At 46.2% G+C, this 15264-nt stretch overlaps 1 protein-coding gene across 7 annotated transcripts in view; it reads left to right on the top strand.

Annotated features, from left to right (window-relative positions):
* The window catches only part of GLI2 (GLI family zinc finger 2), a 197401-nt gene that overhangs the window by 146941 nt on the left and 35196 nt on the right, over positions 1 to 15264 (top strand). For 6 of the 7 annotated variants that reach the window (XM_065671470.1, XM_065671472.1, XM_065671474.1 and 3 more), the window contains 2 exons: positions 8459 to 8661; positions 10367 to 10558. In XM_065671470.1, coding sequence (XP_065527542.1) covers positions 8459 to 8661; positions 10367 to 10558 — 395 coding nt within the window. The remainder of the gene's footprint in view (positions 1 to 8458; positions 8662 to 10366; positions 10559 to 15264) is intronic. The other variant, XM_065671473.1, reaches the window with a different exon arrangement.

Here is a 15264-nt window from a genome sequence, read left to right as displayed (position 1 = left end):
AATAGTTGGTTTATACCTTTATAAGTAGTTGGGTGTAGGTTTTCCTTCCTTGGTGTCTTGTTTATTTATGGGATTTAAGTTATAGGACCTTGGATCATGGAAAGAGGACATTCCCAATAGGAAAGGAACATATTAGCAGCAACATTAATGCTGGAAGTCACTGTCCTGGAACAAAGATTCATTTTCTATTCACCCCGTGATTTACAGCACATTCCAACCAAGTGATTTGGCTATGGTCTTCTGGCATAACATTGTTTGCCCTTTCCCTGACATTTTGCATATAAAGAAAAGTTATGAGCTTCTTGGGCATTCAAGGTACCAGGAAATGCAGGAGTCTACCTAATTTGTTAACATGAAATTATAGATGTCAGACACAGACTCTGTTAGTTAATGTTGGTTAGAGTAATGCTGCAGCCAGTTGATTGTATTACAGTCATGATGAAGAGAAATGGTCCTTTTTTGCTTTTCTGGGATATGACGGGTATAGAGCCAAGGCAGATTTAAAATGTAATGAATGAATAAGCATTTTCTATGTTTTGCCTGACTCTTCCATGAGCTCCATTCCACACCACCGCTGCAGTGTTGCTGCCACTGACTTTCCCTCTTCACAACAGGTTAGTGCTGGTGTAACATGGAAAGGGACTTTTCAGAAGTACTATAGGAATAGTCTTTAAAATGTTAAACCCTTTTGTAGCACTTGAATGTTATTTCCTTTTAAGGGGCAAAAGCCCCACCCAGAAGTATCATGACAAGAAGACAATAGGCAGGGATCAAAAATTCAGATTTCCTCCCCATGCACATACACTTCCCATTTGTTTTCCCAAGCCCAGTGTCTTCACAGCTACAAGCAAAGTATTCACTCAGAAGTGCTAATATCCTCAACATGTGTCCCAAGGGAAGTCAGTCAGATGCAGAGAAGCGGCTGTGTCACATCCAACACATCTTTCCAACACCCGTTTCACACATGCCCTAACCAGGGCTTAATCCTCTCAGGTCTCCCTCAGCTTCCTACTCAGCTCTGCCATCGGGATCTGATTCATGTCTACCCCTCTCCCATCTCTTTCTCCATTACTTCCCACCTTGCCTGCTCCTCCACACCTGCCATGCCACTGCCCAGCCCACCCTGAGCCCGCAGTGTTCTGACACCCCAGCTCTCGAATTTTGTGGCAACTGGAATCAAGTTCTCATGGCTGGTGGTTTTCACTTGAAGTTCACATTGCCTCTAGGTTTACATCGCTCCTTTCGTGTGTTGCTGAACTGCTTTCTTTGGCTCTTGCACTTTTATCCATGCTTTCTTTCATATCTTTTCTCTCACTCTCCTTCCCTTTCTCCCCCTCAGCTACCTTTCTTGAAGTTCCCCTTCTTAAAAATGCGTTTCTCCTCTGAAGGCTTTCATCATTAATCTCTCAAGAAACTATCTTAGAGACTCATCTGCTGTGCTTTGATTTATTCGTTGTGGGGTTTTTTTGGCGGGTCTCTCACAAGAACTCAGCTGGCCATGCTTCTACCTCCGTCGCTAAAGGAAAGCTTGTGTGAAAAGGTGGGCTTTCAGAACTTAAGTTAAAAGATCATGTAAGTAAGATAATTGGATAAAAAAGGATATTAGGATCTGAAACAGAGTGTTTACTTGCTTTGATGTGCTTTGGGAACATATGTTTGCACAGTGGGCTGTGTGGCTGATTAAGTATAAAACAACCCAAGAAAAAATCACCACTATTAAGCTTAAATCAAAGATCTCTCCTCAAGACACTAATTTGATTTGGGTTTGAAGGTCCTGTATCAACTCTAATTTCCACCTTTGATGTCTTGCTTCTTTGTGTGTTGTATAATGAAGGGCAACCTTACTCCTTAAAAATTTGCATTTTTCTTCCATTTTAAAAGCAAATATTGATATTGTTGTTGTTATTGTGTTGCAGTTGTGCCTACAAGTGTCAGCCAAAATAGACCTGCATTGTCGTAAATGCAGCATAAATGCAATAAGAAACCATATGTGGTTAGAAAAGTTTCTGATCTGAGGACTGATTCCTGTACTCACACTCCCAGCTTTGCTCCCTCCAGATGTTGCCCTTGTCCCCACTAAAGCTGCCAACAGCCTGGGAGTTTTCATCTAAATTCCAGCATTTCTGGTAGAATTTAGATATAAAAAAAAAAAAAAAAAAAAAAGTTTCAAGCTCTAAATAAGCCAGAATACTTTTGATTTCATTGATAAAAATAGTAACACTCTTCATTAGGTGAAATTAAATCTTTTGTTCCATTTGTTCTTGGTCTTAGGTATTTTAGACGTAGGATTGAAGTCAGGTACGTTTGAAAACAGAATGGTCTTTTGAAAGGAAAAATGAAAGATATTTACCTGGATTTTTTCCCACTTTTGAAGTAAAAACGTTATTTTTCTTACCTGGAACAAGTATATGAAATGTACCTCATATGCTAGAAGTTTCATTAAATCTTGAATATGTTTTTCTAAGGGATGGGAAAAAGTTGTGCAAAGAAATTGGTCCCACCAATAGGTTATGATACTGTTCCCATGCTGCAGATGGAAAAGAAAGGAATTTGCACATTGGAGACCTGTTCTGGTTGCTCCTGCCATCAGTGGCAGAGTTTTCTTTTACTTCAGTGGTTCAAGGTTAGACTTTAAGCTGTGAATTTTAAAGGTATTTAGTCATCTACCATTGCCAATGGGTGCAGAGTGGGCTTTTTCATGGTGTCTACCTAAACCCTTCTCAAAGCAGTGCCCTACCACAAGTCCACAAATAAGGGATTTTATATTCAGATTTGTGTCTTTTAAGGCCCAAAGGAATTACCTCAGTTGTCTGATCTGACATCTGCGATACTGGCCATAGGATTTCCTCTCTAATTTCTACAGTGGGAGAAATTACTCTTTCCTACGATTAAAACTCCAAACCTTGTAGTACATTTAGCACCCATCTTTCAGAAAACCATCTAGTTTTGCTGTAGTCTTGCAGCAGTGATGAATTTACCACTTCCATCCATAAACCTGTCTAATAGGAACTTGCCCTCGCTGTTAAAGTGTCTTTTGTAATTTTCCACACTTTCCATGCCTCAAAGCCATAGTTGAGGCGAAAGGAGAAAACAGGAACTGCTCAAAACATGCCTGTTAAGTTTATGCATTGAAGCTGTAGCAATTTTTGTCCAGCTTCACAGTCTCCATAACAGCTTCTCAGGAGTGCATTAGTTGCTGAATTTGCAAAGGTAGTTCTGATTTTCTGTATATTCATCTCTGTGAGTATGGACAGAAAAAAAAAATATTATTAACCTCATTTTAGAGCTGAGAAAATACGTGGAAAAGAAATAAAAATACTTGTGCTGAACATCCCGGCAGGGGAGGGCTGGAACTTAGCAGTGATGTCTCTTGGGTCCCCATCTTGATCTCTTCCTAGCAGGACACATAAGCTGGCATCTTCGAGTTGATACTCCTATATTTGAGCATCAAGTCACTTTACTGGAAAATTATCAAGTTGTTGCAGTTCTGGGAGAACTGGGAAGTGTGGGTGATTCCCCGCCACCTCATTACCGGGCTGCCCAGCACCCTCTGGCAGTGGCTGATGGGGAGAGGCAGCTGCAAGGCAGTTCCGTCCTGCTCCTTCCAGAACATCCTCCACTCTCTGAGCCAAAAAAAATGGGAGAGGGAGGAGATCTTTGTGAGTGATCAAATGCCATGTGAATTTGATAGTTGTGGCCCACGTTTGACCTCTGAAACGTACTTTGTTTTGAGGGACCTTGTAGGATTTGATCCTGAGGGTACCGCACAAGTGTCACGACCTCTCGCCCTTCCTGTTGTAAGGGACTTTAAATCAGAAATAAACAGAGGTGAAGTTGAGGGGCTGTTGAGAGCTGTTTAGACTGAATTGTTTAGCATGAATACTGGGGCATTTTAGGTCTCCTGCTGGATACAGCTTTGGCATCTCATATGTAGAGTGTCTGCCATGAGCACAGCCAATTTTCAGGCATCCGTATGCTTCTCCTCCATCTCCTGCAGGCATTGGGTGGTGTTCTGGGTACACAGGACTTGCAAAAGCCAAACTAGGAAGGTTTATTTAAAACAAAACTAAAGCAAGGATTTTTATGTGGGGTTTAGATGGGATTGCTGGCTTTAAAAGCTTTTTTCCAATAGCAAAACTGTACCAGGCTATGATGTCCCTCCCCATGAGCAGCTCTGTTCTTAGCTTCCATCTCTGTGTAGCAGCTATGCAGTTTTTTATTGTACAGCAGAACAATTGCCTGCAAGTGTCCATATTCCATTAAGCATATGGAAAAGTATTCAGCCCTTTGTTTTCCACTAAATGAATATATTTGCCACATAAGTATTAATTTAGACTAGTCATGGGACATTAGTGCTGGTTAATTGTCCCCATTTTTCTGGGGTTTATTTACCCGATGGAGATTATTTCAGAAATATGCTACTTCTTTAACTGTTGCATTCATTGCTGGATGCTGCTTGCAGAGGCTGTAGACCCACACACAGGGAGATGGTGTCACATCTCTCCCATGCAAGATTCTGGGATTGTTCATATGTGACCACAGGGGGAGAGCAAGATGAGAAAAAGTCACCCCAAGGAAGCTATTCATAACAGCCAGCACTGGTTTTGCCAGTCCCTGAGGGATTTCCCTTCCCTGGAGGCCAGCCCAGCTCCTCAGACACAGTGCTACTCCTCCACCATGAGACCTATGAGGATCCTTTCTCAGCATGGAGTCCAGCTGCAATGCACAGAGCACAGCACACACACCTATGAGCAGTGGCATTGGAGACAGGCGCCTACCAACTCCCGGGGCACACACAGTGACACGCTGCTCTGCTGCACTGAAAACTCCAGGCTGAATTTTTTTGCCTTGCTTTCCAAAGCAAGCCTACCAGCTCCTTCCCCAAGACTTTGGGATGAGACTGTAGAGCTTCAGACAATCTCCTTGACAGCCTTCAGCAGTGTGCATGTACCCAGCATCATCAGGAGGCTCTGCAGCCCTTAGATGGGATAAGGTAATGTCTCCCCCACCTTAGTGTCTCCCTCTGTTTGGGAAAGGAGAGCCTCCCCTGAGTGGGGGGAAGAAATGAATCCACGCTCACATGCTTTGTCAGAGATGCAAATTGCTCTGTAAGTCGTGAGCATTAATTATAGAGCATGGGCTTCTCACCAGAGCCGCAGGGAAAACAGGCCCCCAGCTCCCATTAAATTTAATGGCGTTTGGACGCCCAATTCCCTTAGCCTATTTGAAAACCAGAATCCCAGTTCCTTCAGAAATACATGTGGTCAGGTGAAATCCCTCATCCCACTGCAGACAGCAAGATTTTCACAACATTGGCCTCAGCAAAGCCAGCGGCTCTCCCCCAGTCACTGTGGTGCTTTCCTTGCGCCATCACAGAGTCCAGGGAAAGAGTGGGGAGTGATACATGGATAGCAAAGGTCTGAGCCGGAAACTGTGGACAAACTGAGAAACCCAGATCTGGCACCATGGCACCATTGCACAGGCTGGTTCACCACAACAAGCTGGTGATTGCCCTGCTGTGGGGTTTGGGGCATGGGGATGAGGAGCTCTGCTTGCCCCGGAGGTGAGCTGCATGTTGAGTAGAGCTGCTCAGTGTCACTTCATTTCTCATCTATATAAGCCGCTACCTCTAAAAAGCTTCAGCTGATTGTTCTCCTCTGCCAGGGGCAGACCTGTGAATCTATGGCTGCCTCTCACGGTGTGTTTGCAGAGTGCCAATGCAGTGGCACAACATGGGACTTGGGGATGAGATGAGAAATAATGCCAGTGACATGAGTGGGAAAAAAAATGGGGGGAAAATTCAGGCATCTTGGGAGTTAGGAGCAAGGCATCCCTCTGGCCAACTGAGCGGTTCCTGGTAGGCAGCTACTGGAAGCCACGCTTTTGGGACAGGCTGCAGCGTGGGAGGATGCTTTGCTGGAATTGTGGGTGTACAATAGTGAGAGGTGATCCCTGACTGGCAGGGCTTCCAGGAGCCAGGCCTGGCTGAGAACACTTCTGTCCTAGTCCACAGATGGAGAGATGGGGTAAGGAGAAGCTTTAAGCAGCGCTGTAAGCAGAAGCCTGTTCTCCACCCCAGTCTTTATGCAGAGGGCCAGCTTCATATTAAAACACCACCCGGCTCTCCAGCTGGATGCATTTTGGGTGAATTCTTGATCTCTTTCCCAGTGTTACCTTTTTGGCCAGGGTGGAGTTTTCCTGTTCTGAGGGACTCCAGCATTTCTGCCCAATTTAGCATGGAGAAAATGAACAGCAAACCTTTCATATTGTTATACACATTTTAGATGTTGGCCTCACAGTTTGATCAGTAGGGGCTCCGAAGGCTCATAAACCTGGTAATACATAGTTTCAAGACTGCATCAAAGAAGTTCACAACCCTTTTGGGAGAAGCTGTGAGTACTGATGAAAGAGGGAACTTATTGTATATGTAAGAAAACTTCTTTCATGGCTTATGTATTAAGGCAGGCTCTGTGGCCCAAGGAAGATTGGGGCTGCTTTTAATTTACATCCCCCCTCACTTATATTAAGGCTTCATCAGAAGAAAAATTAGTCAGATGTTTTCTTAATGACATCATTTTTTTTAATCCTGTTTCATTTTTTCCAGATGAGGCGGTGGAGATTATTAGAAATGAATTGAAACTAAATCTGGAACAGGGACTTTGATTCACTTCTCCCTCCTCCCCGGTAGAAATAAATTGGTCGGCTCTGTGCTCGGCCGCCTTTATTAGCAGCCTCGACAGAAATCAGCCCCGGCAGCCTTGGCTGCAGCTTTCCCGAGCTTTGCCACCGCAGTGGCTGACGTCATGGTGAGAGGCACCGGAGAGGGATTTGGAGAGGGACTTGAGTCGCCCCATAATTTTGGCAATGAAAGGCCATGGCAATGCAGGTGGGGAGGTTGTGAGGTCTGAGGTAGCCATGCCATCATAGGTTTGTGTTTCAGTGCCATAAAGGAAAACAGGCTTGATGCTGGTGGGTGCTACTCTAGCAAAACCGCAGTCTGAGTCCAACAAGCATTTGTGTTGCACTGGGTGTGCATTTCCCCAAGTCCTTTACATCTGATAGGTTTTCAGTGCCTTGTATTTCACACCAGTGAGCCACAGAGTGTACTGCTACAGGAAAGTACTTCGGACTATAAATATTTTAAAAGGCATTTAATTTACTACCCATCAGCAGAAAGTATTCAAAAAGCCGCAAGGTTTACTAATTTATCAGAAAGAGAAACACAAGGAAGATCAAACAAAGACAAACGTGCTCGTAAACTGCTGAATAAGTCTGCAGAGCCTGTGTTACATTTCTGTGTGGTTTTGTTGATATGTAGGTATTACAAATAATTTAAAGTGCACCTGAAGTGTTGATAAGGCAGGGTGGGACTGAGATCCTGAAGTGCAAGTGGCATGTCTAAACTGCTCAGACCCTTGTGTTTGTGGTTGTCTGTGCACGGAGACACAGATCTTACATGCACTTGTTACTGGCATATTTGGGTATTCTTAGGGAAGGGCCTTTCTAATACTGTCTCTTAGCTCAGCCCACATCCCAGATCCCTGACCTCCACAGCCCTGAATCCCCGTGGTCTCCCGTGCAGGGGATGCGGCCCATGAGGTGCACATCTATCTCCCTCAGCTTTGCCAAAGCACCCAGCCGGGCACAAACACTGTCCCTGCTGTGACCTGTGTCTGTCACCAGCTCCGCTTCGAGCAGTGTGTGAGTACAGAGGGAGCTAATGCAAAGCAGATTTTGCTCTTTTGTTTTGCCTAATGACAGCTCTGACTCTTTTGGCATCTAGCTCAGATTTTCTGCTCAGGTTGTGTAACTTTTTCTTCTCTCCTTGCTCACCCTGCAAAAACTTCTTAAGTGCCAAAACATGCCTGTGACTATTTTTTTGTTACCTGCTGAATCATTTGGCATTTACTGACTTCTTTCTCAGGTAGTGCATGGCCTGAGGAAGATCTGAGGGATTTAACAGAGGTGGCCCCCAGAAAGCACGCAATAAAACCTCTCATGAACTTTTGCCCTCTGAACTGTACCGCCGACCTGTCAAGGAGGTTTGTGCAAGCCGTGATGGACGCAGGCAGGGAGGGCTGCTCTGCCAGCACTGGATGAGCCATGCGTGCTGGGCTGAGCCATGCATGCTGGGCCAAGCAAAGCATGGCTTGCCTCAAGATCATATAAGTACTTTTTGCGCCATTTACATCCTCTCTTAAGCAGTTCTGTCTGGGGATTTGTCTGCACATGGCACCACTAAACATCTGGATACCCAGGGGCACTGAGGAGCTTGCAAGCCCTGGCTTTGCCTCGAACACCTTCATGCAGCCAGCCTCCCCGTGTGAGAAGTTGGAGTGAGATCTCCAGCATGGGGCATGCTCTGCACTGCCCCTCTTCACGACAGCCCAGAGGGAGAGCCACCTTCCGCAAATACATGTGGCATGTGTGTCACGGTGTGTCTCTGTTTCCTTCCCAGGCCTCCTCCTCTGAGTGGCAGCCCTGTCATCTCTGACATCTCCCTCATCCGCCTGTCTCCGCACCCTGCCGGGCCCGGTGAGTCTCCCTTCAGCCCGCCGCACCCCTACGTGGCACCCCACATGGAGCACTACCTCCGCTCTGTCCACGGCAGCCCCACGCTCTCCGTCATCTCCGCTGCCAGAGGCCTCAGCCCTGCTGACGGTAAGACACTGTGCTACTGGTACTGCAGTGATTTTGTTGCTCACCAGCACTGAAATCCCCCAAACCCCGGGGATTTACAGCTGCAAAGGCTCCGCAGCTGCTCTCTGAAGTGGGAGAGCTGCCTCTTTTCCTTTTTTTTTCTTTTTTTTTTTCCCCTTTAACTACACATTTGTTTTGCATCACTGCACTGAGAAAGCAGAGCGTGAGAATAGCTATTACCACTGGATCATATTATAAATATTTTGCTTAAAGTACGTTCCTTTCTACAGTGCTCTCGGCTCTCTTATGAGCTTGCCTACTCTTATGTCTCTACTGGGAGCCCTGCTTTCCCCAGGGAGGGTCACATCTCTCCAGCTGCCTGCCCTGGCTGGGACTGATGTTGCCAAGATGAGGCAATGCTGGCTGGGTTATCCCCTATTGGCTTTGTGTCTTGGGGCAGGATGGCTCCTGGGTGAAGGAAAGGAGCCATACTTTCTTCCTCCTTACTCCTGAGATGCCCTGCATCAGTTTTGAGGGGGAGCTGGCACTGGATGCATGCAGAGGTAGTGGTGCTCTCCAAGCCCTGGCAGACCCCCTACTGGGGAGCAGGGGACAAAAACAGCCGAGCAGGGAAAGGGGAAAACACATCACTCTGCTTTCATTAGGGAGGTTCAAGTCATGCCTTACTTCATCAGAAGTGCTCCATTACACAGTTGCAGGCAGCAGGCTTAGTGCCTAGGGAGCAGCCAGGGTTTGGGGACCCAGTTTGTGCACACCAGGCAAACCCCAGCATCTCTTGGTTCCTGATCTGCTGCAGGGGCAAGCAGCTCTTCTCCACTGCAAAGCAAAGCACACCAGAGAGTGACAAGGCTCCCGGCTTAGAGTCTGGCGACAGAAAACCATCTTCAGTGTCTAAAAAAACATCCCTAGAGTGATGGGAGATGCATGCGTCTTCTTCCCTCCCACAGAACGTCATCTGCACTCTGAGCTGCCCGCCATGGAGAGGTCGGATGGCTGGTGTGCGTGTGCACTGCCCCATCCCTCTCCTTCCAAGACCAGTTTCGTTCTTTGCTGTAAAAAAGAGGCATTGTGTTTTGGGTTACTTTTCTTTTTTCTTTTACTCCTATTCTTTACTTTCTTTTTTCCCTTTTTTTTTCTTTATTTCTTTTTTTGTAAGGCGGTGGTAAATAACTTAATGGGGCAAGCGGGTGGGGAGGCAGGTTTGAAAAATTACAGCTGGGAGAAAGTGAGCGTAATTGGCTTTGGCAGCCAAAATGGTTTTATGCTGCCAGACACTAAACCTAGCTCTATGCATTAGACCTTGGCTTTAATTTCCTCACGCTGCTATCGGGAACTGGGCTGCATTTGTCTTTCCTTCCTAATAGGCAGGGATGTTAACGCTGACAGGGTTACTGCTGCCGGCGGGCTGGGCCCTCTCCCCCTCCCTGGGGTGCCGGCTGTGTCCAAACGGGAGGATTATTAGAAGGGGGAACGAGAGATTGTTTATAAATTTGCGGAAATGGAGGAATGCAGAGGCCCCAGCGTAGTTTCTTTTGTCCGCAAAAGCACGCCCAAGCGCACGTCACGAGAGCCCTACGTGGAGCCGTGCGGCCGGGGCTGGCGGGGGACGTGGGGGGAGACGGGGCTGCCAACGTCAGCGCTGAGGTCTAACATTGCAGTGGGAACCTTCTCCCCATGTTTTTCTCCTTGCCTGTGGCTCCGGCAGCAGCTCACGAGCACCTGAAGGAGCGAGGTCTTTTTGGGCTGCCCCCACCACCACCAGGAGCCAACCCTGCCGACTACTACCACCAAATGACGCTGATGGCCGGCCACCCGAATCCCTATGGGGACCTTCTGATGCAGAGTGGGGGAGCAGCCAGCACAGCCCACCTCCATGATTACCTCAGCCCCGTTGATGGTGAGTAGTAGTCTGTATCATCCTGGCATGGCTGGAATTCTGGGGAGATAGATGGGGCTGTCCTCCAGGTGGAGGTTGCTACAGGTGGTAACTCTGCCCTGTTGAAACCCATGGGTGCTACACTATAATTTTGGGCTTAAAAGGTCACCTTGTTCCATATATGTATGTGTAAAATATACATAGTTTAAAATATACACATTGTGGCCTCTCTGAGAGGAAGCATGGCTGCTGTATGGTTAGATGGGCTAGTCCAATGACCAGGGCATTGCAGCCATCCCACTGCTTTGGCCATGGGTGACCACAGCGTACCTGAGGACAAACTGCATCTCTGGCTCCCCATCTCACCCTATGTTTAGCCTGGTTGGTGTCTGGGGCAAAGGCTGGCCATTTCCATGCGTAGCTGTGCAGTACGATGGACCTCTCATCTTGGTTGGGACCTCTCAGGTCCCCATGGATTAAAAATATGTTTACGGGGAGCCATAATGGAAAGGATATGTTCGTACTTCGTGGGAGAAAAAAATTGCAGGAATGTGGTATTTATGCTAGTATAGGGCATTCTAAACCTAGAAAGTTCTTGCTTCTGCCTAAATGAAGAAGAAATAAAACCATCTTAGGCACTGTGGTGCTGAGTCACCCTTGTGGCCTGACCAGCTCCCTGGTGAGATGGGTAAAGTCTCTCTGGAAGCATATGTGAAGTACAGATGATTTCCAGAGCTGTTAGAAATTTCTTTCCTATCACTTTATGGCACATCTCGTAAGAACTGGGGTTGCACAGATATTACAGAGGGCAGTTTGAGGATTATTTCTTGCTGCAAGAAACTTGGCTCGACTTTCAGATCCTGGCTTCTGCTTCCTGCGCTGCCTTCTGATTTGCGTGTGGACCATTACAATTTTTGGAGTGGAGATCTGCATCGTTTCATTACCGCTTCAAAGTTTCTGTTCTTGAGCTTTCAAGATGAAAGACTTTGTGGTCTTGCTGTTTCGTAAAGTGACTGGTTTAGAATGATAAAAGCTGTTCTGGCTCTTCAGTGATGGGGGCTTATAGATATTTCTAATAAAAAAAAAAAAGAAAAAAAAAAAAAAAAGAAAAACCCAAACAGTTTCTTGTCTGCAGCTGTTGTGGAAGTTTTACCTGAACAGTCATTTTTGCTGCCAATTGATGGATTATTCATGAACCTGGATCCCAGTCAGAAAGGGAGAGACATGCTCCTTGGTACCATCCTGCCTCCAACACCCAAAATATATACCGGGCTTCTCTGCTACAAAGCAGCTGGTCAGTAAGACCAGTCTGTCTTCCCTCCAAAGAGTTAATGTCTGTGGTTATAACAGATGGGTGCAAACCAGCACTGCCAAGTTCTCCTCGGGCTCATGAACAAGACTCCTTCCTCCTTTCCTCCTTATTAGTCCATCTCTGACCAGCAGTGCCTCAGTGAAGTGCCAGATGAACAGCCAGTGAGGGAAGCAAACACAACTGTTTTGATGCTAATGCAGGCTGACTCTTGACACACCAAGATGCTCGTCCTCTGCTTTGTTGAAGATCAGTCTTTATCTGAAGTCATCTGAGATACTCCCCTTGTCAGAAGATTCTCTTACTGTTTGCATTCTGAAAATGGCTCACATATCAAAGGTCCTGGCTTCATGTGGCCAAGCTCATAACCATTACTCAGTGCAAAGCCAGGGCTCACCAAGCATTTATTGTTGTTCAAGACGGAAACTCGCATGGATGTCTCTGAAATGCTGGCTGAGGAACCAGTCTCCTTCTCTTTTTAGAAAGTCACTTCAAAAATTTAATTCAGCAGGGCCTAAGTAAATAAATAGTTGAACAGATAATTTAATAAAGCATCTTCTTACGGTGCTTTTCTGAGGCAAGAGTACCAGTAGCCTGCATAAAACCTCAGTGAGTCACCATCTCAGCATCTGTCTTTCAGAGAGCTGTCTTCTTCCCAGAGAGCTCTAGAACATAATAACTTTACAAGAATTAGTTTGCTGAAAATGCAAGTAGCTCCTGTTAAACCACACACAGCACTATCACACACCTGTGGTAACACTGGCACCTGCAAAAGAAAAAGCAGCAGATAAGCATATATTAAAACTGGCCTATTCAGAGTCACATCACCTCCAAACATCTGCAGATCCACGGGAGCCCTAGATTGTATTGTAGTTCTTCACAGGCATGTACCTGGGCCCTTCTGGTTGCTGTAATTGCATTTCTTGGAGGATTTCTCAGTGCCTCCATGTTTGTCAGTGTTTTTTTCACCCCATCAGGTGTCTAGGGTCAGGAAAAATAATAGGACATAAAGGTCAGCTTGAGCTTGTTGGTACTGACCATGTGTCAGGACTGCTGAGTGTTTAAATGGTGGTTGAGCTAGAGTGCACCAGAGCTGCATCTCTTCGGCAGGATTTTCATTGTGCAGCCAGAAGTATTTCTACCACGAGAGTTTAGACCAAATTTCATGCAGCAGACTGCTGGGGTCTTCAGGCCAGTTCCAATGGTGACTGAATTACCCTTCAGTTAGCTGTCATGTTTCATTCTGTCATCCAAACAGGGACTCTAAATCCAAGAATGGAGTTTGAATCCAGGCTTAAATCCATTTTCTGGAAAGCCTACACTTTCAAATCAGAAGCTAACTGCTTTCCAATGTCACAACATTGCTGAGACTCTACAGGATCTATTCACCAGATCAGAACTATCTTCTACATTTCTATTCTAGAAGTGGGTACCACGTGGCAGATTATTCCAGATGACAGAGTGGTTGCACAAGAGCATCCCTGGGGCAGTAAAGACTGGTTAGGAGCACAGATGAACCTGGAGATGACTACAACTTTCTGAGCACATTGAGTACATCCAACTTCTTTTTTTCCCTAAGCACAGTCACTCCTGTGATTACCCACAGCCCTTCAGAAGGTGTCTTTTTCTCTCAAGAAGAGTGTATCCAGGGTGACTCAATGCTTGTACTGTTACAGCCCTGTACAACAGAAGATGTCAGAGTACTATACAAACCAAAGCTACTTCATCACTGGAGACTCCAAAGAGAAAGACAAAATGATCAGTGAACAGAGCAGTGGCAGCTCTAGGAATAAGATCCAGATCTTCAGAATAAGACTCTCATGGCCAGAGTGCGAAGTAGAGATCGTCTTTAAATCCATCACTTCTGCTTGCACAGTGTCAAAAATGTGATTTGATTGGCCATGCTAAATGGGCAATGGGGGAAAAACATCTCAAATTCAACTTAGGTCCAAGCAGCGCTGCTCAGGTCAGGAGGGCTGTGTTTGTGCAGCCTTACAGTTACAAAAAGCAGGGGTGAACCTGCAGTGCTGTCATGACATTTCGTTGAGTTCTGGAGCTAGAGGGAGGAACCCTGGCCTGTTTCTTGCTGCCTGGTGCATGGCACTCACAAATGTCTTGACTTACAACCATCAGTTTAACTGGGAAAAGGTTTTGTTCAGCCCAGCATAGCCAAAAAAGCCAGTGGCTGGCACAGTTGCCTGAGACATGGGCAAATCATCAAGCAGGACTTTATTTCCCCAAATCAAACAGTCATTCAGCATCAATAGCCTCTTTCAGTCAGTGTTATTGGAGCCTTTCTACTTCAAGTAAATGATTTAATAGCCATCAGCATAAGGAGCAGGGCTGGCAGTGCAGCCCAGTGGTTACCACAGTCTGAGAGGTGAGCTCAGGACTCTCCTCCAGCAGGTTTCTGTGAAATGATTGATACATCAGGATAGATGGAGAGAGCCCAGCCCCATGGTGACCTAGGAAAGAAGTGCCTCACCGGCGGCTTGAGGGACCAGCAGCTGCAGGCTTGCAGGCTGGATATGCTGGATCACAGATGACAAGCCAGCTGTTGGCTACTCTGGGCAGACGGCGCACCCTGTAGTCACTTCCTTTAAAAATCTGAAAGATTTTGGGGGGTTTTTTTGCTGTTGTTTTGTTTTCTTTGTCCCAGCACAGAACGGAAACATGCTGAAATCTCAGAAAGGGCTCAGAGAATGGGAAACAATTTCTCACCCATTTCTAGCCAGCAATGCTGTTTTCTTCCCCAGAAAAATAAGTGCAGAAGAGAGAAAAAGTCCCAGAGCATCCCATAAGTGCTCTGACTGGAATTCTGCTGCACTCTGGTTTCTAAAGAATTCAATTTACATATGCAAGTTGGGTCATCTAAACAGTTACCTTGTGGATTGGGAGTAGAAGAATGCAGCCTTGTCTTTCAGCAAGGATTTGAGGGAAGCATTAGTATTCCTTGAACTGCAAAGTTGATAGGCCCAGGGAGGGAAGAAAGAAGGGTCCCAGGACAGCATCTGGTGCCAGTACAAATGTCCAGCATCTGCTGCAGTCTAAGTAAGACATGTGTTGCTGCTGCAGAAGTGGAGAGGGGAATAAGGAACTGGCTACGTGAAGAGTGTTTGTAGTTTATTGCTGCTGATTATTGATTAAGGGATCACCCTGTGGTTTTATGCTGCCCTTGGATTTAATCTGATGACTGGAGGAGGGGAATATTTCTGTATGCTTTGAGTGGAGTTTTCCTGGTGAGTGGTCAGGAAGAGGAGCCATTTTGATATAACAGTATATTTATTCCAGGGCCTTGCTAGGGGATCCAGGGATCTTTCTAGAGGATCTTTCAGTGAGAAGGAGGGGGCGAGCCATCTGCAGCCCATGTGCCTTACAGGCTTGGCCTTTGGAAGCAATTTACCCTGATGTCATTCTG

The sequence above is a fragment of the Lathamus discolor genome, chromosome 3, assembly GCF_037157495.1.
Source record: "Lathamus discolor isolate bLatDis1 chromosome 3, bLatDis1.hap1, whole genome shotgun sequence".
NCBI lineage: Eukaryota > Metazoa > Chordata > Aves > Psittaciformes > Psittacidae > Lathamus > Lathamus discolor.
The sequence above is the reverse complement of the archived record's forward strand: the minus strand, read 5'-3'. Positions and strand labels throughout refer to the sequence as shown.